The 22,294-nt window shown below is 42.1% G+C and overlaps 1 protein-coding gene across 1 annotated transcript in view; it reads left to right on the forward strand.

Moving 5' to 3' along the window:
* csmd3a (CUB and Sushi multiple domains 3a) overlaps positions 1-22,294 on the forward strand; it is a 631,117-nt gene that overhangs the window by 269,475 nt on the left and 339,348 nt on the right. The window contains exons 28-30 of the mRNA XM_060900611.1: positions 1,838-1,976; positions 4,084-4,271; positions 13,331-13,525. Coding sequence (XP_060756594.1) covers positions 1,838-1,976; positions 4,084-4,271; positions 13,331-13,525 — 522 coding nt within the window. The remainder of the gene's footprint in view (positions 1-1,837; positions 1,977-4,083; positions 4,272-13,330; positions 13,526-22,294) is intronic.

The raw sequence follows: 22,294 nt of genomic DNA on the forward strand, positions 1-22,294 counted from the left end.
TCCGAGATGTTAAAATGGATTCTACAGTCATAAATAAACTATGAAGTCATAATTGAAATGAGGGTAATAAATGAACCCCTGCTGGCTTTAGAGGACACTTTGAAATTCAATCGATTGCAATGCAATTCAAACACCTCATTTATTAATAAAAGCTTTATTTGCAGGTCCCAAGTTTGCTCTCAGTTGACTTTTTTAATTTTTAATTTTTTTTTTTTTTTTGGGGGGGTGACATCACCAACACCCAGCCTTCAATTAATTCACACTTTGGTTTAGTCTAAGATTGGGCTAATAGGAACAAGATATGATACATGACAGCATGGTGTATAACACTTGAACACAAAGCAAAAGGGAAGAAACACAACAGTTATAGGAAAACGAGACCGTCAATGATGGCGTAGCTCACTCTGGCCCCGTCTAGTCTAGAAGGAATGATCTAAAATGGGCGACCTTGAGCAATAAATGTTGCAAGCTATAAACGCTATATACAAGCTATATATAGAAGCGATATCCACCCTAGGAATACCGACCTATTTGGCAGAAAGAATCCAAAACGGCGAGGAATTGACCGAGAAGAAGCGATTTTTTTTGAACTGCTCATGAAGGCTTGATTAGTTCATAACTTCGTTAATAATTTTAATTAAGCAAATCTGGGTAGAAGTTATATGCACCCTAGGTACCCCTATCTTCATGCCAGAAAGAATCAAAATCGGTGAAGAATTGAGGGAGAAGAAGTAATTAGTGTGGAAACTGCCATATGTACTGTAGAAGCCATATGCACCCCAGGCAGACTTACCTTCCTGCCAAAAAGAATAAAAATCAGTGAAGAATTGAAAGAGAAGAAGCGATTTTCGTGAAATGTGGACGATGCCGGACAGACGACGGACAACACACGATGGCGTAAACTCATCACCTGTTGGCTAGATGAACTAATAATAATCAATGACAATGTGGTGTGAAGCACTAGGGTCTTGGATAAAGTGGCTAGTGAAGGTACAGCATTTGACATACTCCAGCAAATGATTTGATTGGTCTGATGTTGATAAAGTGGGTGTGGCATTTCCTTTTTTGGAGACTGTTGAAGAAATCTGCTGACCAAAAAGCAAACCAGCTTTCTGAACTTCACTCTACCTGTATTGAACATACTGACCCAGAGTGGTAACACCTGCCTGGGTTCCAGCTATGGGTTAAATAGTCCATCACCAATAAGGCGCTGGCAGCAGGGCGCTTTTCAGTGCAATGTGGCAGATGAACCCAACAGGGTCAATGGCGCACCACCAGATGGCATGTGGAAGAGCCACTTAAATGGCCAACGAATAGCATCACTCGGCAAGTCAGATGTCACTGCGGGGCAACTTCCATACCCATCAGGTCTGTGGCACTTTTGTGCACCACTTGGCATCAGGTCTGGAGGTCCAGAGAGACAACACGATGGGGGCATGACACTGTTTGTCTTACCTTACTGTGCAAGGTGCTTTGTTAGGAGAGGAGAATAGTATGCGAGAGCTCACAAGGCCAGACATTCCGTGGTGGCTCGGCTGGGCCGTTCGTGCCGCCTCTGTGGGCGACTCTGTCGCTCTGGTGTGGGCCTCGTGGCCCATCTGCGTTTCCATGCATCCTAATGAAGCAGTCATCATTGTCAGCAATGGACAGCCGATGACCTAACATAGCTTAATTTGCTGAATTTTAAGATGCAAAGCCTTTGTTTTTGACAATTTCACACGGAGTCAATGCATTCTTGGTTGCCTGGATTCCACTTCCAGTGAATATATTTTATATATGCAGGTTTTCCCCATTTAATAACAGTGAATAACATTACGGCATGTCCCTTGTCTTTCAGCTCCTTGTGGAGGAAATATCACAGGCTCATCTGGATTCATCCTGTCTCCAAACTTTCCTCACCCCTACCCACACAGCAAGGACTGCGATTGGTTCATCACTGTGCACCCTGATTATGTCATCTCATTAGCCTTCATCAGGTAAACCTTTCCTGTGGTTTAGCATGTGTTTATTGGAAGCATGTTGTTAGTCAAACAAAAAATAGAAAGGAGACTCTTGGGATAGTAAACATCGCCGTTTTGTCACGCATTAACATCCGAGAAATGAACAAAACTCAATTAATTCAGCATGAGAAAATATATTCTATCAATAATAAGAGAGAAATTTTTTTGTATATCCTACATTAATAAAAGGCTCTGCTTCAGTCAGAATCGTTTCTCCAGGAAAGTCTGTTTCCACCTGCGTTTTAAAAGCAAGGATAAAGTGGAGCGTTACAGAGATTATCGTTTTTGCCATTGGGGACTGTTTCATTCTCAATTTTCACTAATGCTGTTTTTCCATCCATGAAGCACACCAAAAGAGCTGCTTCTTCAAACGCCTCTGTGATCTGAAATTATTCAGCTCGTGTCTGCTCATGTGGATTACAACTTACATTCATGGAGCTCTCCTCTTTTCTCTGGTTTATTTGGTTTTGTAGTACAGGTGATGCAGAATCTATAATTAGATTCAGACAAAATGACAAATTAAAGGCCAAACGAGTGGATCTGTTAGGCTGTGGGAGCCATTTCTTTCCTGCCATGGTTTGGTTTCACTTGTCTCGGTTTAGAAAGAAGCATCACTGCAAATCCATACAAAATTCCACTGATTGATCGTTGATCCTAACAGGCGTGGTCCCTTCCAGGACTCCTATCCACAGGCTAAGTCTGATGGTTTAATGAGGATGAAAATAATATAAATCATATGCTATGGCCTTCTGAAAACTGATGAGAGATTTTAGAGTGACATGTCAGACAAGGCTCTCCATCAGCATCATCAAAACACTACTTGAGGCAATATTTGATGGATATATCAGTTCCAAAGACTTGAATATTGAAGCTGTTCTGGTGGCTCATGGTGACGCACTTTATATTGGTTTTAAATGACAAATAGCACACCAGTGGCTTGGCAATTATTAATTACAGAAACCTATTTGTTGGTGACATGGCAATGCAGTGGTTAGCACTGTCACCTCACAGAGAAAAGGTTCTGGGTTCAAACCACATGGTTGACTGAGGCCTTTCTGTATGGAGTTTGGATATTCTCTCCATGCCTTTGTAGGTTTCCTCTGGGTGTTCTGGTTTCCTCCCACAGTCTAATGACATGTGAATTAGGTCCACTGGCTACACCAAATTGCCCATAGGTGCGAATGTGAGTGTGAATGGTTGTTTGTCTCTGTACTAGCCCTGCGATAGATTGGCAAACTGCCCAGGGTGTACCCTGCCTCTCACCCAGTGTCAGCTGGGATTGGTTCCAGCTCACCCATGACTCTGACGAGACCGTCAATGATGGCGTAGCTCACTCCGGCCCTGTCTAGTCCAGAAGGAATGAGCTAAAGTGGGCCACCTTGTGTGACAAATGTTGCAAGCTATATAAACACTATAAACAAGCTATATATATAAGCTGTATCCACCCTAGGAATACCTATCTATTTGCCAGAAAGAATCCAAAACGGTGAGGAATTGACCGAGAAGAAGCAATTTTTGTTGAACTGCTCATTAAGGCTTAATTAGTCCATAACTTAATTAATAATTGTAATTAAACAAATCTGGGTAGAAGCTATATGCACCCTAGGTACCCCTACCTTCATGCCAGAAGGAATCAAAATCAGTGAAGAACTGAGGGAGAAGAAGCGATTTGTGTGGAAACTGCTCATTAGGGCTTAATTACTCCAGATCTTCATTATTAATTGCAATTATGCAAATTTGGGCAGAAGCTATATGCACCCCAGGCAGACCTACGTTCCTGCCAAAAAGAATAAAAATCAGTGAAGAATTGAGAGAGAAGAAGTGATTTTCGTGAAATATGGACGACGCCGGATGGACGATGGACATCACATGATGGCATAAACTCATTGCCTGTCAGCCGGATGAGCTAATAATGGATAAATGGATGGATGGATGGGATGGAAACCTATTTGTTAAAAAGACTGCCCTTAGTCAGTAGTTTATCAAACCTGTGCTATAATGTAGCAATAATTTTAGGCTTAACTCATAGAACCCATGATAAATGTGGTTCACAATATTCATGAATCTTTGCTTTTCATTTCAGCTTCAGCATTGAGCCCAATTACGACTTCCTGTACATTTATGATGGACCGCACACTAACAGCCATCTGATTGGGACGTTTCAAGACAGTAAGCTTCCAGAGAAGATAGAGAGCAGCTCGAATATCATGCACATCGCCTTCCGCAGTGACGGCTCCGTGAGCTACACCGGCTTTCATCTGGAGTACAAGGGTAAATGCAATAGTACTTAACATACATACAAAATAATAATAATAATAATAATAATAATAAGTTACATTTATATAGCACCTTTCTCAAACTCAAGGTCACGTTACAAAAGTCAAGCAAACAAAACAAAGAAAACAGAACACACACAAAAAAAAGGTTGGTAAAGAGTGGTAAGTTTATTCAGTGGTAGAGGAGGAGAAGTGTTCATGAAACAGAAAGGTTTTGGCATGTGATTTGAAGAAAGGAAGGGAATAACAGTCATGGAGGGGTTCAGGGAGGGTCTTCCAGAGCTTGAGGGAATTCCATGGTGCTGAAGGACCTGCCACCAGGGTAGAGAGTCTGGTGTGGGGGTCAGCAAGGAGATTAAGGCTAGAGGACCTGAAAGAGTAGGATGGAGTGTAAAGGGTCAGAAGGTCACGAACATAAGGAGGAGCAAGGTGATGGCGGGCTTTGAAGATGAGTAGTAGGATTTTATAGGCTACTTAATCCGGGACAGAACAGGTAGCCAGTGAAGCTGAGAAAGAATGGGAGTGATATGAGCAGATGGTTTGGTATGGGTGATGTCTCGCTGCAGAGTTCTGAATCTATTGTAGTCTTTGAAGGGATTTAGTATTTGGGATTTGGCCAATGAGAAGGGAGTTGTGATAATCTAGGTGTGGATGAAGGAGTGGACCAAAGTTTGAGCATCACTAGTGGAAAGGAAGGGGCAAAGGTGGGCAATGTTCCAGAGGTGGAAGAAAACATGCATAAAAATGCATCCTAACAAAACAAATTGTATAAACTAGAATAAAATGGTGGTGCAGCAGGTAGCAATGCTGTCTCACACCTCCTGCGTGTTAAGTTTGATCCTGAGCTTGGGTTACTATGTGGAGTTTAGCATGTTCCCCTGAGTCCACATATCCCAGTTCTCTGCTTTCTTCTCACCTCTCAAAAACCTGCTGGTCGGTGAAATAACTGCTCAAAAGCTCCATCTGAACTGAAACAATGTCACAGCAAAAATGTTAAGAACGGTATTGAGTTTAGCTTTCCTTCACAGTCACACCTACCTGTCTTCCCTGCCAATATTTGACTCATTGCCTTCTCTAGGTCACTAGTGAAACATTTAATTGGTGACTATGACTACTAACACAGTAGAACCTAATAAGAGATAATATTCCAGCTTGGTTCTTAAACAAGAGGGAATGTTCAAGTCCCTACCAACTAATTGCTGACTTGCTGTTGCTCTGGTCCTGTGCTACCTGCTGTAATGGTGCCTCTGGAGCTTTCTGAGGCTTTGCTGCTTGAGAAAAGTTTGCCATTTGTTAAGGTCTCAGTGGTGCTTAAATTGTCACTGTCGGTGGTGCTGAGTGAGCACGCTAAGGTTGGTACCTTATGGTACCCTGATGAGAGTATGAGGATCAGGATGAAAACCTATGTCTGGTTTTAGAGGCTGCCCCAAGGTAATGGATTCTGCTTTCTGTATGTGAAGATGACCTTGTTTGTACCATTATGGACTGTCCACCATCCTACAGATCAGTGGCATGCTGGTCATGGTGGTTTTTTGTGGTTTTAATCTCTGCTCTGGGTGACGTAGGTCCAGACTTTGTAGTCTGGATTTTATATACTTTCTTGTCAAAAGTTCAAAAGGTGCATGCCCACTTTGTTTCTATTGCCCTTTCTGTCAGGGTATTGGAAGGTATACAAATAGAAATGCCTTTTTATGAGCTCACACAGCCATAGGTCGGTGAGCTATTGCCATCACGAGGCATCCGTCCGTCTGTCCGTCCGTCCGTCCATCCACAATTCGTATGCACAATTCATGCTACCCCTCCCTGAGTTTTCAATGGATTTTGAATCTGATTGTTTTGTTTGGAAGATCAAATTCTAATTGTTCTCATGAAGACCAACTTAGCTAATTATGAACGGGTCTGGTTTCTCATGGTACGGCCGTGTGAGCTACTGTGTCGCTGACACTCTGGTTTATTTAAAACCCTCAGTTGTAAAGCCAAGGTCACAAAGTCCCCATAGCACCAGGGTTTCTGGTTTGATCCTGAGCCTGAGTGACTGTCTGTATAGAGTTTCTCATGTTCTTCAAGTGTCTATGTGGATTTTCTTTGAAAAACCTCCCACAAACATATACCTTGGATGTAAACCTCTATTGGCAGTCAGTACATTCAGGAACCCCTTTTCTCCAGATCTTTGACTGACAGCATTGCATACATTTTAGTGCCTCTAACCATATTCTCTTCAGAAAATCTTAAAAAGTAGGGCTGTGTTTCTCAGGGAGTCCTCAGTCAGTATCTTAAATCTCTTGCAATACCAACCATCCCTTTGGGTTGCCCTGTTTTGCTTTGTTTTTTTGTCTCACATGCACTGGAGATGAAGACAATCACTCTATTAATCTCAGTTTCTGAGGACTGATCTTTGTGTCAAGCTTCTGCGAAACCTCATCGCAGCAAGACTGAAAAACAAAGAGAGCTTAGATTAAAACAAGAAGCAATATAGAGTCCAAGCTACAATGATTTCTTTTCAAATACAGAGTGACACACCACGTGACAACGCCAGCTTCAAGACGGTTGCAAAGTGCAAATAAATCTGGACCTACTTTGCCACAATGGAGATCAAGGTCAACAAAAAACTCTTCATGACCAGCAGGTGATTGATCTTTAGGTTGACCGTAGGTGCTAAAGAAGGGAACTGGACTTGTTTGAAATCCTTGAAGTTGAATCCTTCAAGGATTTCAAGCAAGTCCAGTTCCCTTCTTTAGGGCCTACGGTTTACGATGACCTAGATGACTGAGAATCTTCAGAGACACATCTTCAGGTTGGTTTAAGTTTATCTCATCTCATTATCTGTAGCCGCTTTATCCTGTTCTACAGGGTCGCAGGCAAGCTGGAGCCTATCCCAGCTGACTATGGGCGAAAGGCGGGGTACACCCTGGACAAGTCGCCAGGTCATCACAGGGCTGACACATAGACACCCATTCACACTTACGGTCAATTTAGAGTCACCAGTTAACCTAACCTGCATGTCTTTGGACTGTGGGGGAAACCGGAGCACCCGGAGGAAACCCACGCGGACACAGGGAGAACATGCAAACTCCTCACAGAAAGGCCCTCGCCGGCCATGGGGCTCGAACCCGGACCTTCTTGCTGTGAGGCGACAGCGCTAACCACTACACCACTGTGCCGCCCTAGTTTAGGTTTATCTCATCTCATTATCTCTAGCTGCTTTATCCTTCTACAGGGTTGCAGGCAAGCTGGAGCCTATCCCAGCTGACTACGGGCGAAAGGTGGGGTACACCCTGGACAAATCGCCAGGTCATCACAGGGCTGACACATAGACACAGACAACCATTCACACTCACATTCACACCTACGGTCAATTTAGAGTCACCAGTTACCCTAACCTGCATGTCTTTGGACTGTGGGAAAACCGGAGCACCCGGAGGAAACCCACGCGGACACGGGGAGAACATGCAAACTCCTCACAGGAAGGCCCTCGCCGGCCATGGGGCTCGAACCCAGACCTTCTTGCTGTGAGGCGACAGCGCTAACCACTACACCACTGTGCCGCCCTGGTTTAGGTTTATATGCTATAATAAAACAAGGTCATTGTCGTGTCCAGATGGTTTGATTTTGTTCAAAGGTGAACACTTTTTATTTTGTACGAAGGCCATTGAAGGCACTGGTTTATTCTTGTTAACCAGGCATTGGAGGTGCAAATAAGCAAATCTTAAAATTTCTTCCAATTACACATTTCTCATTTTCAAAGATGCAAGTATTTTTTAGAGAACAAGAGACACAGCTGACTGGCCATTCCACCAACTGGCACTTCATCTGCCAACACCATAAGAGCTAACATCACACAATTACACCATCACAGTAGACAAGTGATTGGACCTGTGATTGAATTTGCGTTCTTCCTCAAGATGAGGCATTCCAGTGTTTCTGGCTCCACTGAATTTTTCTTTACCAGGGCATGGAGCCAGGACTCAGTTTGGCATGAAATGTCGATAATAATTCAGGAGCTGCAAAAAGGACTTCACTTCTGCCATATTTTTGGCTGCAGCACTTCACAACCTTTTCCTTTTCTTCCACAGAGTGAAGGCCTGTCGCAGACGGCCTCACATGTTTGCAAGATATACTTTTATTATGTGAGACACATTTCAGCCTTTGACAGTCTGTTGAGTGCTTCACTTAAATTTTGCAGAGGTTTTCATTCAGCTACATTTCTAGTCAGGGTCTGAAGTTGTGAGGAGTTGCTCAGGTCAACTTTCATGAACTTTTCCCTGATATAAGCGTTGCATAGAATATAAAAACTCGATATATGATGGGATCCCAGATTGTGCCACTATGCGGCCAAATGCATTAGTTCTTCATTTCTTTCACTTCACTGCTGACAAAACGTGAACTGTGTCTTGCGTCTCTTGCTTTCCTTATGTTTCAGTGCCTGTTGCATTTTAAATAGTCATTATTATAATTTCCATTCTTTTCACAATACTGAGGACTACAATGGGGTTTTCAATATTCAGTCCACGGACTAACCGGCTTTCCAGCCAGTATGTCTCAAAAATTGCAGATTGAAAGTGCTTTTACTTTTATCTACATAGTTAACTATCAGGGGCGGCACAGTGGTGTAGTGGTTAGCGCTGTTGCCTCACAGCAAGAAGGTCCTGGGTTCGAGCCCCGTGGCCGGCGAGGGCCTTTCTGTGTGGAGTTTGCATGTTCTCCCCGTGTCCGCGTGGGTTTCCTCCGGGTGCTCCGGTTTCCCCCAAAGACATGCAGGTTAGGTTAACTGGTGACTCTAAATTGAGCGTAGGTGTGAGTGTGAATGGTTGTCTGTGTCTATATGTCAGCCCTGTGATGACCTGGCGACTTGTCCAGGGTGTACCCCACCTTTTGCCCGTAGTCAGCTGGGATAGGCTCCAGCTTGCCTGCGACCCTGTAGAACAGGATAAAGTGGCTAGAGATAATGAGATGAGATGAGTTAACTATCAGCTCAAAAAATCTCACTTGCACAAGTTATGGCGTTGTTGTTTTTCCTGAGCTTCCAAACAAGTTGTATTCTTTATTCTCAGATTGTTTTAATACTAGGCATATCAGACGCTCGCTGGTCGTGCTGTGAAAATTGTCCAAGCAGACGCTCATCTAAGTTTCCAAATCTGTCATTGCTTAACTCTTGAATATTTTCTATTGTGAATATGATCATTAAAAAGCTTATAATCTCTCTGCTTTCCAAAGAAATGTATCTGGTTAAGATCTGTTCAGTACTTTGGGAGTAACGGCAGGTTGAAGTCGGTACAACAGAGTAAAAACTCTGCTCGCGGGACGTCGGGAAACTGCCTGTGCTTTTCTTTTTGAGTCACGAGAAAGCGCTCAGGCTCTCTCTCTCTCTTTTCTCTCTCCTGATCGGTTTCTGACTGGATTACTCATGAATATCAATCAGCTAACTTTTATTTATAGGGATGTTCTCTCACTCTCACTGTTTCTGATGAAGGATTCAGCAAAATTTTCCGTCTGCTAGTTTTGATGTTATGATTCACGGGAGACTTTGAAGCAAGTTTTCATAGCTTTACCTACTTATTTTTTCAAATCAAACTGATTCACATAAATAAATAACTATTTTAGAATATAACTGTAGTTGTTTTGATGAAAAATATTGAGATCTTAATGGTTGGAATGATATTTTATAAAACCGGAAGTCAGAAACGTGAGTGTCAATTTCAGTTCAGTTAATGTGAATTTTTTCATATTACAGTAATTTAACTAGGCTTTATTTTGACATCGACAGACCACAGACTTTTAAATCTGTGTGTGTGAAATGTCAGACACATCGGCCAATCTCCACCCTAGGCACCAGCTTGTGCTGCTACCAGTTTGTATATATTCCCGGGCCGATTATACCTTTTTGTCCAACTTGTATATTGTATTATTTATTGTTGATCTATTTATTGTACCACTTAGTTTTGTAATTTTGTGGGGCCTCAGGTATTGAAGCTTATTGCTCTGTTGAGGATTCCCTGCCATTTTTAACAGCGAAGTTTATAAATAAATAAATAATAATAAAAAAATGTGTTTATTGGATGTGGCTCACAAAGTTTTTTCAAGGTTAGCCTTGAAAGCTATGAATATTAATCGAAATTATCATTTATATTCTTTCATATAAACACTAGTAGGCCCTACTTTTGAGAAATACAAAGGCCTACAGAGCACAAAGAGGATATTAAAAATAATCTATCACTTTTTTTTATTGAGTGTACCAATTTAACATTTTTACCGACTTAGCATAGTTAATACTAACTAAATACGAACTTGCATAATTTGTTTTAGTAATTTTTCAAACTTTGTATTCAGTATACAACCATCTATGTGCCTGCCAATTTCCATGTAAATATCTTGAAAAATAGAAAAGTTATTCAGAAAAAAAGCATTTGATCTCATTGGTTAATGAGGCCCAATTTGGGCCATGGGATCCTCGTATAGAATATTACAGCAGTTTTTTGTTTGTTTGTTTCTGTTTGTTTGTTTTTTTAATTATGCCATTTTTTTCAATCTTTGATTTGTAATACCTCAAACATATTATACCGGGTAAACATATTTTAATTCTGTAAAAAGTATGTTGTTCTGCATTCAATTCAGAATTCAATGAGAGTCATTTCAAGCAATTTGGATTGAATTTGAATTTTCACTTGATATCCCTAATATAGTACAGTGGTGCTTGAAAGTTTGTGAACCCTTTAGAATTTTCTATATTTCTGCATAAATATGACCTAAAACAACATCAGATTTTCACACAAGTCCTAAAAGTAGATAAAGAGAACCCAGGTAAACAAAAGAGACAGAAATATTATACTTGGTCATTTATTTATTGAGGAAAATGATCCAATATTACATATCTGTGAGTGGCAAAAGTATGCGAACCTTTGCTTTCAGTATCTGGTGTGACCCCCTTGTGCAGCAACAACTGCAACTAAACGCTTCCGTTAACTGTTGATCAGTCCTGCACACCGGCTTGGAGGAATTTTAGCCCATTCCTCCGTACAGAACAGCTTCAACTCTGGGATGCTGGTGGGTTTCCTCACATAAACTGCTCGCGTCAGGTCCTTCCACAACATTTCCATTGGATTAAGGTCAGAAGTTTGACTTGGCCATTCCAAAACATTAACTTTATTCTTCTTTAACCATTCTTTGGTAGAACAACCTGTGTGCTTAGGTTTGTTGTCTTGCTGCATGACCCACCTTCTCTTGAGATTCAGTTCATGGACAGATGTCCTGACATTTTCCTTTAGAATTCGCTGGTATAATTCAGAATTCATTGTTCCATCAATGATGGCAAGCTGTCCTGGCCCAGAAGCAGCAAAACAGGCCCAAACCATGATACTACCACCACCGTGTTTCACAGATGGGATAAGGTTCTTATGCTGGAATGCAGTGTTGTCCTTTCTCCAAACATAACGCTTCGCATTTAAACCAAAAAGTTTTATTTTGGTCTCATCCGTCCACAAAACATTTTTCCAACAGCCTTCTGGCTTGTCCACGTGATCTTTAGCAAACTGCAGATGAGCAGCAATGTTCTTTTTGGAGAGCAGTGGCTTTCTCCTTGCAACCCTGCTATGCACACCATTGTTGTTCAGTGTTCTCCTGATGGTGGACTCATGAACATTAACATTCTCACATTGGCTAGAGGTCTTCAGTTGCTTAGAAGTTACCCTGGGGTCCTTTGTGACCTCGCCGACTATTACACGCCTTGCTCTTGGAGTGATCTTTGTTGGTCGACCACTCCGGAGGAAGGTAACAATGGTTTTGAATTTCCTCCATTTGTACACAATCTGTCTGACTGTGGATTGGTGGAGTCCAAACTCTTTAGAGATGGTTTTGTAACCTTTTCCAGCCTGATGAGCATCAACAACGCTTTTTCTGAGGTCCTCAGAAATCTCCTTTGTTCGTGCCATGATACACTTCCACAAACATGTGTTGTGAGGATCAGACTTTGATAGATCCCTGTTCTTTAAATAAAACAGGGTGCCCACTCACACCTGATTGTCATCCCATTGACTGAAAACACCTGACTCTAATTTCACCTTCAAGTTAACTGCTAATCCTAGAGGTTCACATACTTTTGCCACTCACAGATATGTAATATCGGATCATTTTCCTCAATAAATAAATGACCAAGTATAATATTTTTGTCTCATTTGTTTAACTGGGTTCTCTTTATCTACTTTTAGGACTTGTGTGAAAATCTGATGATGTTTTAGGTCATATTTATGCAGAAATATAGAAAATTCTAAAGGGTTCACAAACTTTCAAGCACCACTGTATATCGCTCCATTTGCTACACACCTCTGCCACATGATCCCCCTTTTGCCTGTCCCAACATTCTGTATCTTTGTATTTTGTATCGAACCAGGCTTAACTCCTGTGTGAATCCGATGGTTCTGGTGGCTTGTGTCAGTGAGTCGGAGTGTGAATTTCATCGAGTGAATCTTTTGGGAGGCGGAGAGAAAAGGCAATTACTGCACTGTTGCATGTAAACACTGATTCTCTAGTGTCTTCTTTCACCTCTCTTCTGGCGAGCAGCTCCTTTATTCTTCCTCTAACAAGCCTCCGGCTGGGATGAATTGCAGCGCTCATTATCCTCCAGCCACAGGCGCTTGGTCCTGGCTCCACCCCTAAGCCATATGTATTTTGTTTCTGGGAGTTTGGACTCCTCTTGATGTACTCAATAATGTGATGTTTATGTTGTTCATCCTTTTTTGTTGGCGTTGCAGCTCTGGTACTGTTAGTAGATGCTCAGTCGCGAATAAGAAATGGGTTAAAAAATGGGTGGTTATTTAACTTTGGAACCTTTGAGTCAAGCTATGAGTTTTGCAACACAGGAAAGTTTTCAGGACAGAAGAGTTTACAATTTGCAGTTATTGGTTCGGAGAAATCCAGGATCTTTTTAAACCAAAGAGATATTTAGAACTTAAAAAACATGTAAATGGTGAAAAATAGTGGATGTTATATAGATAGATAGATAATTTATCTATGCTTTACTCTGCTGTCCATGACAGAGCATTTCTTCTTTTAACCCATTAGCTAAGCTGAGAGAGGCGTGTTTTGACCCAGGGAGTGTGATGAACGGTACTCGACTGGGCAGCGACTATAAACTGGGCTCCAGTTTGACCTTCCACTGTGAGCCAGGCTACCAACTGCAGGGCTACTCCACTCTCACCTGTGTGATGGGCAACACCAACCGACCTGAGTGGAACAGAGCATTGCCCAGCTGTCAAGGTGATGATGATTCCCTCATACACCCACCTATACATAACTGCAAACTGTATTTTCCTCTTTACAGATGAAATAAAATGACCCTACAGTATATAAACTTCAATATGCTTTATACTTATTGTAAGTTTCAAGGACTTTTTTTTTTAATCCCAACAACTGTGCACAGAATTGATACCCTTGCTTACACAAACTAGAAGAACACTTGTTAGAGTGTATGCCTCTGCCAAGCCACGTTATCAACATCAAAATCAAATCACTTGAACCGAGGATAATATTAAAGCTGTACGCCAAATTTTGTTCAAATCCGTTCAGTACTTTTTGAGTTACATTGGGAAAAGACACAATATCCTGGATCTACATTCATATCCGGATTTGCATCAAAATCAAATCAATTGTTCCTTGGCTCATGGCTCACATTTCCTCCAAATTTCATCAAAATCAATTCACTACTTTTTAAGTTACAGTGCTCAGCATAAATGAGTACACCCCCTTTGAAAAGTAACATTTTAAGCAATCTCTCAATGAACACAAACAATTTCCAAAATGTCGACAAGACAAAGTTTAATATAACATCTGTTTAACTTATAACGGGAAAGTAAGGTTAATAATATAACTTAGATTCCACATTTTTTCAGTTTTACTCAAATTAGGGTGGTGCAAAAATGAGTACACCCCACAACAAAAACTACTACATCTCGTACTTTGTATGGCCTCCATGATTTTTAATGACAGCACCAAGTCTTCTAGGCATGGAATGAACATGTTGGCGACATTTTGCAACATCAATCTTTTTCCATTCTTCAACAACGACCTCTTTTAGTGACTGGATGCTGGATGGAGAGTGATGCTCAACTTGTCTCTTCAGAATTCCCCAAAGAAAATAATTTCTTTACACCACAAAGGTGAAGGCTACAAGAAGATCAACAAAGCTTTACTTATCAGTCAGAATACTGTAGCAAAAGTGGTACAAAAATTTAAGAAAGATGGAACTGCAACCATCTCACAGAGACGTCCAGGTCATCCACGGAAGTTAACACCTCGACAGGAGCATCTTCTGATGAGAAGGGCTGAAGAAAATTGGCATGCAAGTTCACTGCAGTTATCTAAAGAAGTAGAAAGCCAAACTGGGGTGACTATTTCCCGTGACACAATACAGCGTACACTGCAGAGGAATGGCATGCATGGATGCCGTCCACAAAAGAAGCCTCTCCTAAAGCCCAGGCACAAAAAAGCCCGCCTAGAGTTTGCCAGGGCCCATGCTGACAAAGATGAAGACTACTGGGACTCTATACTCTGGAGCGATGAGACCAAGATACATGTTTTTGGAACTGATGGCTTCAAAACTGTATGGCGTCGCAAAGGTGAGGAATACAAAGAAAAATGCCTGGTGCCTCCAATGAAACATGGTGGTGGCAGTGTCCTTCTGTGGGGCTGCATGAGTGCTGCTGGTGTCGGGGAGCTGCATTTCATTGATGGTATCATGAATTCACAGACGTATTGCTCTATACTGAAAGAGAATATGCTACCATCACTCCGTGCCCTTGGTCATCATGCACTTTTCCAACATGATAATGATCCTAAACACACATCTAAGGCCACTGTTGGATTTCTGAAAAAGAACAGGGTGAAACTGATTCAGTGGCCAAGTACCGTATGTCTCCTGATCTGAACCCAATCGAACACCTATGGGGAATTCTGAAGAGACAAGTTGAGCATCACTCTCCATCCAGCATCCAGTCACTAAAAGAGGTCATTTTTGAAGAATGGAAAAAGATTGATGTTGCAAAACGTCGCCAACTTGTTCATTCCATGCCTAGAAGACTTGGTGCCGTCATTAAAAATCATGGAGGCCAAACAAAGTACTAGATGTAGTAAGATTCAAGATTCTTTTTATTCATCCCGAGGGAAATTTGTCTTGGACATGCACATAGCTGCCGCATAACACACAACACATGACGCCACAAAGAAGAAAAAAAAAACAGACATAAAGTGCTATCGTAGAGATGCATAAAGTGCGTACTTAAAGTGCATACCTAGTGCGGCCCCATACATGCATACATAGCATTACAAGACTGGTAGTTTGTTAACGACATGAATTCAATAAGTTCACAGACATTGGAATAAAAGAGAACTATTACAAAAAACTAGAACAAAAACTAGTAGTTTTTGTTGTGGGGTGTACTCATTTTTGCACCACCCTAATTTGAGTAAAACTGAAAAAATGTGTAATCTAAGTTTATATTGTTAATCTTACTTTCACGTTATAAGTTAAACAGATGTTAAACTTAACTTTGTCTTGTCAACGTTTTGGAAATTGTTTGTGTTCATTGAGATATTGTTTAAAATGTTACTTTTCAAAGGGGGTGCACTCATTTACGCTCAGCACTGTACATTGGGAACAAACAAATAAACAAACGGAGGTGAAAACATCCCCTCCTCCAACACAGTTGGTGGAGGTAATTAGTCCTCAATTTTTGTTTGGGTTATTGAGTGTAATTTTTATGCCTCCACTGCTATTTTTTTGGGTTGTCCATCCATCCATCCATCCATCCAATATTCTCATTAGCACTGTCAGGATGCAGGCACTTACAGATGTAATTGCAGAGGAGAGCGGAGAGCAAACAGTAACCAAGCCAAATTGTGAGACTAGAGTTGTGGTCAAAGGCAGGCGCGGGTCGGTCGATCGGCGAACAGGACAACATAGAAGAAGAAGAAACCTTTATTTGTCACATGCACACTTCAAGCACAGTGAAATTCATCCCCTGCATTTAACCCATCTGAAACAGTGAACACAAGCACACACACACACACCCAGAGTAGTGGGCAGCCACACCAGAACGCTGGGGGAGCAGTCAGGGGTTCAGTACCTTGCTCAAGGGCACCTCAGCCCAAGGCCGTCCCACGTCAACCTAACTGCATGTCTTTGGATCGTGGGGGAAACCGGAGCACCCGGAGGAAACCCGTGCAGACATGGGGAGAACATGCAAACTCCACACAGAAAGGCCCTCGCCGGCCACTGGATTTGAACCCAGAACCTTCTTGCTGTGAGGCGACCGTGCTAACCACCACACCAAGAAGCGTGAACAAGGAAGGATAGTGAGAATCAAAACAACAATAGGCAGGCAGATAGATAAAGGCTCGGTATGCACTGGAGAACACAGAACAATACTTCGCACTGAGTGTTTGTGAGAGAGAGGTTTAAATAGCGTGGTTGCTGATTGTTAATGATCCTCAGCTGAGTTCAGTACTCCGGTGACAGGGGGCACTGTGGCTCATGGGCATTGTGGTTTTGAGCGGCCATGTTTGTAGTTTTCTCAGGGTTGTTGTTCTCAATACTCTCACTGACAAGCGCGATATCTCAACAGCAAGTGGTTGAATGGTTGTTGGATTTAGACGGAATTATTTTTTACATTTAGCAGACACTCTTATCCAGACCGGCATACAACATACCCAGAGCAGCCTGGGGAGCAGTTGGGAGTCGGGTGCCTTGCTCAAGGGGACGTCTGCCATTCCTGCTGGTCCAGAGAATTGAACCAGCGACCTTTTGGTCCCAAAGCTGCTTCTCTAACCATTTGACCATGGTTTCCCTAAATATGGAAAGGATCTGCCGTGGTGCATTGTGGGTATTGAGCTCTCTGACGGACATAAATAATGAATCCATAAAATTTGAAAAAAAAAAAAACAGTGTGGAGCATTAATGCAAGCCATCAAATTTTGGAATCAGTGCAAACAGGATCAAGGTCACAACAAGGTCAAATGTCTGAAATTGTTTCGCTTCGTTCCTGTTTGCCATACAGATACGCTACTTACACATTCATGTTCAGGAACTCAAGGCACACTTTTTAGGCCGTCTAATATTTTTTGCCATCAACCCGTTCATCCATCAGTCCAAAAAGGGGCAAGGTCACAACAAGGTCAGATGTCTGGAAGTGCTTTTCTTCTGTAGTTTCTTTCCTGTTTGGAGTACCTTTTACAGGTGTTTCAGATACAAATTTGTAACACGAAGGACGAGACTCGTTGGCAGCAGAGGCATTGGCATCGATGCTACGGATGCCAAGTTCTACTTGTTCTGACTAAATGAGGGTCGACTCAATAAAATCACAGTGAATTACACAGTAACTAATATATATGAAACTGTACCTATCCTAAAAAAGACTGCTCTTTAACATCATAGTATATTAAATTAAATAGGAGGAACAGAACTTTATTCAGAAGACCTACGTCAGACAATATGATTTTCTGTAGGGCTCTGGAAAAGACAAAAAAATATACACATAATAATAATAATAAAATACATATCATTTAAAACTACACTTAAGTAAACAGTTAGCAAGACATTCTAATAAATAATGTGAAAACGAACATCTCATCTCATCTCATTATCTGTAGCCGCTTTATCCTGTTCTACAGGGTCGCAGGCGAGCTGGAGCCTATCCCAGCTGACTACGGGCGAAAGGCGGGGTACACCCTGGACAAGTCGCCAGGTCATCACAGGGCTGACACATAGACACAGACAACCATTCACACTCACATTCACACCTACGGTCAATTTAGAGTCACCAGTTAACCTAACCTGCATGTCTTTGGACTGTGGGGGAAACCGGAGCACCCGGAGGAAACCCACGCGGACACGGGGAGAACATGCAAACTCCGCACAGAAAGGCCCTCGCCGGCCACGGGGCTCGAACCCGGACCTTCTTGCTGTGAGGCGACAGCGCTAACCACTACACCACCGTGCCGCCCCCAAAACGAACATGATAACGACAAAAAATAACAATAAAGCTAGACTCCCTTTTGACTTCATAAAATCGGTGAGATTTAGTTCCGTCTGAAACATGGTCAGTGTGATACATGTTTATTTCTGTAATATCTCACAAAATATCAGGCCATTCTGTTCTGTGGCTGGGAAGTTATTTAATTTGAGGGGATTAAAGCAAATAATGTGCATGAAATCGCTCGCTTTGAGCAGTCAAGCAGACAGAGGAAGTCCGTGTGCGCATGCGCAGGTTTACCTTCTTCTTCATTTGGGTTTTACAGCAGCTGGCATCCACAGTGTTGCATTACTGCCATCTACAGGTTTACCTTTGAGCGTGCACTGACAGTTCCATCATTCTGTCGCTAAACGAACAGCTGATCACACCGAGGTGCTCGCTGAGCGCCGATATTTATTAGTTTGGTCCTGCGTTTCCTTTCCTTCGTATATAACATAACGTCTTTTCTTCTCGCTTTCTTTCCGTTACTGTAGTCGTTCTTTCATGTTTCATTCGCACACTCACGTCCTCCATTTTTCTCTCCGGTTTCAAATTTGTATCCCACAATGCCTTGCGTGAACAGGGAAAGCCCACCACGGGATGCATGACATAGTAGTATCTTGAATTGGGTCATGGTGAAGCAGGAAAAAATAGCTGAGAATTTAGGACCATGTGGCCTTAAATTCATTAATTGTTCTATTTAAAAAAAAAAGAATAAATTTGGAAGTCTGTGATTCGAATTCAGTAACTTTCAGTCCACTAAACAAAAATAATTGGGTGTCGGGGAAAATTCATTTATTATGACCTACACTTGAAAAATCTGAAAGGCAGTCTACCTTTTAATGTTGAAAAAATATATATAAGAAGAAGAAGAAGAAAAAGAAGAAGCACAAAGCCTAATTATTTACTATGAGGGAACTTTTCACCGATCTTTTAAATTTCTTAATAGTTGACAGTAATTTAAAAGAGCGATGCAAAATTCCTTCATAGTGTCAAATACGCGAGCGAGGCGGATGTATGTGCAGAAGTGTTTATTATAATACAGTGCAATTATATACATGAAGTGCATCAAACACACACTAAAGCAAACAGTCCAAATCGGCAGGCAAGGTCATAAACAAGAAAACGGGCAAAAGGTCAGTCGAGGCACAATCAGGATGTCAGAGGTAAAACGAGAACAAGAATTAGAACCAGGAACAGGAGTCGAGAAACCAGGAAAACCATAAACACGAGAAACAAGGCTCGGTAATGCGCACTAAACGTGGCGCAATACTTTGTATTGTATTTGCATCAGCACAGTTCATAAATAGCCCAACACTTAGTTCTCTATTGGCCCTTTTCCACTACCCTTTTTCAGCTCACTTCAGCCCGACACAGCTCGCGTTTCGACTACCTTAGAGCAGCACGACTCAGCTCGCTTCAGCCCTGCTTAGCACCCAAAACTCGCACGGTTTTGGAGTGGGGCTGAAGCGAGCCAAACTGAGCCGAGTGGGGCTAGGGGCGTGAGCAGACACTCCCCTGTGCACTGATTGGTGAGGAGGAGTGTCCTCACATGCCCACACATGCCCCACGAGCACGCTGGGATCTGTAAACACCGTAAACCTGGAAGAAGAAGAATGACGAAGTACGAGAATTTCTGAAGCCTTATGCGCCTCGCCTCATCTATACGCTCTTGCCAGTATCTGTTGGCGTTGTCGGTGACAACAAGCCACAGCACCAAGACCAGCAACACTAACGATTCCCTGTTTATTGTTTACTATCCGGGTCGTGAGACTACCGCTTAAAAGCTCACTGATGTCACTGTTTGCGCCGCCTAACAACATCACGTGACGTCCACCCACTTTCGCTAACTCCACCCAATGTGTCCACCCACTTCCAGCCAGCACGGTTCAGCGCGGTTGTAGTCGAAATGCAATTCCAACAGCCCCACTCAGCTCGACTCAGCCCAACTCAGCACGGCACGGCTCAGCCCGACTCGGCCGCGTCGGTAGTGGAAAAGCGGCATAATTGAGTTCAGGTGCACCTTGTTCACGGCGCACATGCTGGAGCTCAGTCGGCGCGTGCACAGCCCGAGGAGTGCCTTCAGGTGGAAGCGCCACAGCGCGCAGGACTGACACATAGTAAATAATTAGGCTTTGTTCTTTTTATTATTATTATTATTATTATTATTATTATTATTATTAATAAAACACAAACCGACCTGAATCTCAAAGTGCTTTATGCTACGCAATGTTTTAGATCATTTTGATCATGGTTTTGGGTGGCTCATACTTGATCTAATTTATCTTGATATCTGCTCCGCTCCATTCTTCATCCTCTTCTCTTCTAGATGGTTTCCCTAAATCCAGCATGTATATCCGTGAAGCGCGTATTAAACTTTATCTGCTAATGACATGCAGTTGGCAACCACAAGAGCATAACCTTCATTTCCAAGTACCATATGTTACAGGATATCCGCCAAGGTCGAATATTTTTCACACAGGTGTTTTTCCAAGAGATTTGTTGGTCCTTAATATTTTCAAAATCCCATCAGAATGGAAGCAGAACTATAATTCCTGCTTTAGGATCAAAATCTCTGAGTGATACTGATGAAGGTATTTGTACAGTAAAATTCATCATAGCTCACTGTAATGGTTTGCAATTTCAGCCATGCGGACCCCCCGCCTTGTGCCCATTAGTATTTTTCCTGCTCCAACACACCTGATTCAACTCGTCGGCTCACTAACAAGCCCATCAGGGCTTTAAATGGACTTTTTAGAGTTTGAGAAAAAATATTAAACTCAGCAGGGCACAAGCGTCTCTTCACGATTCACTATTTTCATCAGTCTCTTATGGAATACTCAGGTTCATTTGCTCGATCCGCACCAAAATATTTCACATCCTTAACATGCCAGTTTAATATGGAAAGGATCTGCCATGGTGCATTGTGGATATTGAGCTCTCTGACAGACATAAATAATGAATCCACAAAATCTGAAAAAACAATGTGGAGCATTAATGCAAGCCATCAAATTTTGGAATCAGTGCAAACAGGATCAAGGTCACAACAAGGTTAAATGTCTGAAATTGTTTCGCTTCGTTCCTGTTTGCCATACAGATACGCTACTTACACATTCATGTTCAGGAACTCAAGGCACACTTTTTAGGCCGTCTAATATTTTTTGCCATCAACCTGTTCGTCCATCAGTCCAAAAAGGGGCAAGGTCACAACAAGGTCAGATGTCTGGAAGTGCTTTTCTTCTGTAGTTTCTTTCCTGTTTGGAGTACCTTTTACAGGTGTTTCAGATACAAATTTGTAACACGAAGGACGAGACTCGTTGGCAGCAGAGGCATTGGCATCGATGCTACGGATGCCAAGTTCTACTTGTTCTGACTAAATGAGGGTCGACTCAATAAAATCACAGTGAATTACACAGTAACTAATATATATGAAACTGTACCTAAAAAAGACTGCTCTTTAACATCATAGTATATTAAATTAAATAGGAGGAACAGAACTTTATTCAGAGGACCTACGTCAGACAATATGATTGTCAGTAGGGCTCTGGAAAAGACAAAAAATAAAAATAAAAATAAATAAATATATATATATATATATATATATATATATATATATATATATATTGGGTTCGAGCCCCGGGGCCGGCAAGGGCCTTTCTGTGTGGAGTTTGCATGTTCTCCCCGTGTCCGCGTGGGTTTCCTCCGGGTGCTCCGGTTTCCCCCACAGTCCAAAGACATGCAGGTTAGGTTAACTGGTGACTCTAAATTGACCGTAGGTGTGAATGTGAGTGTGAATGGTTGTCTGTGTCTATGTGTCAGCCCTGTGATGACCTGGCGACTTGTCCAGGGTGTACCCCGCCTTTCGCCCGTAGTCAGCTGGGATAGGCTCCAGCTTGCCTGCGACCCTGTAGAAGGATAAAGCGGCTAGAGATAATGAGATGAGATGAGATATATATATTTAACATATCATTCATTAAAGATTACATGTTTTGTGACCTGATGGTAAAAAAAGAAATGGTTT

This window comes from Neoarius graeffei, chromosome 19, assembly GCF_027579695.1.
Source record: "Neoarius graeffei isolate fNeoGra1 chromosome 19, fNeoGra1.pri, whole genome shotgun sequence".
Lineage (NCBI taxonomy): Eukaryota > Metazoa > Chordata > Actinopteri > Siluriformes > Ariidae > Neoarius > Neoarius graeffei.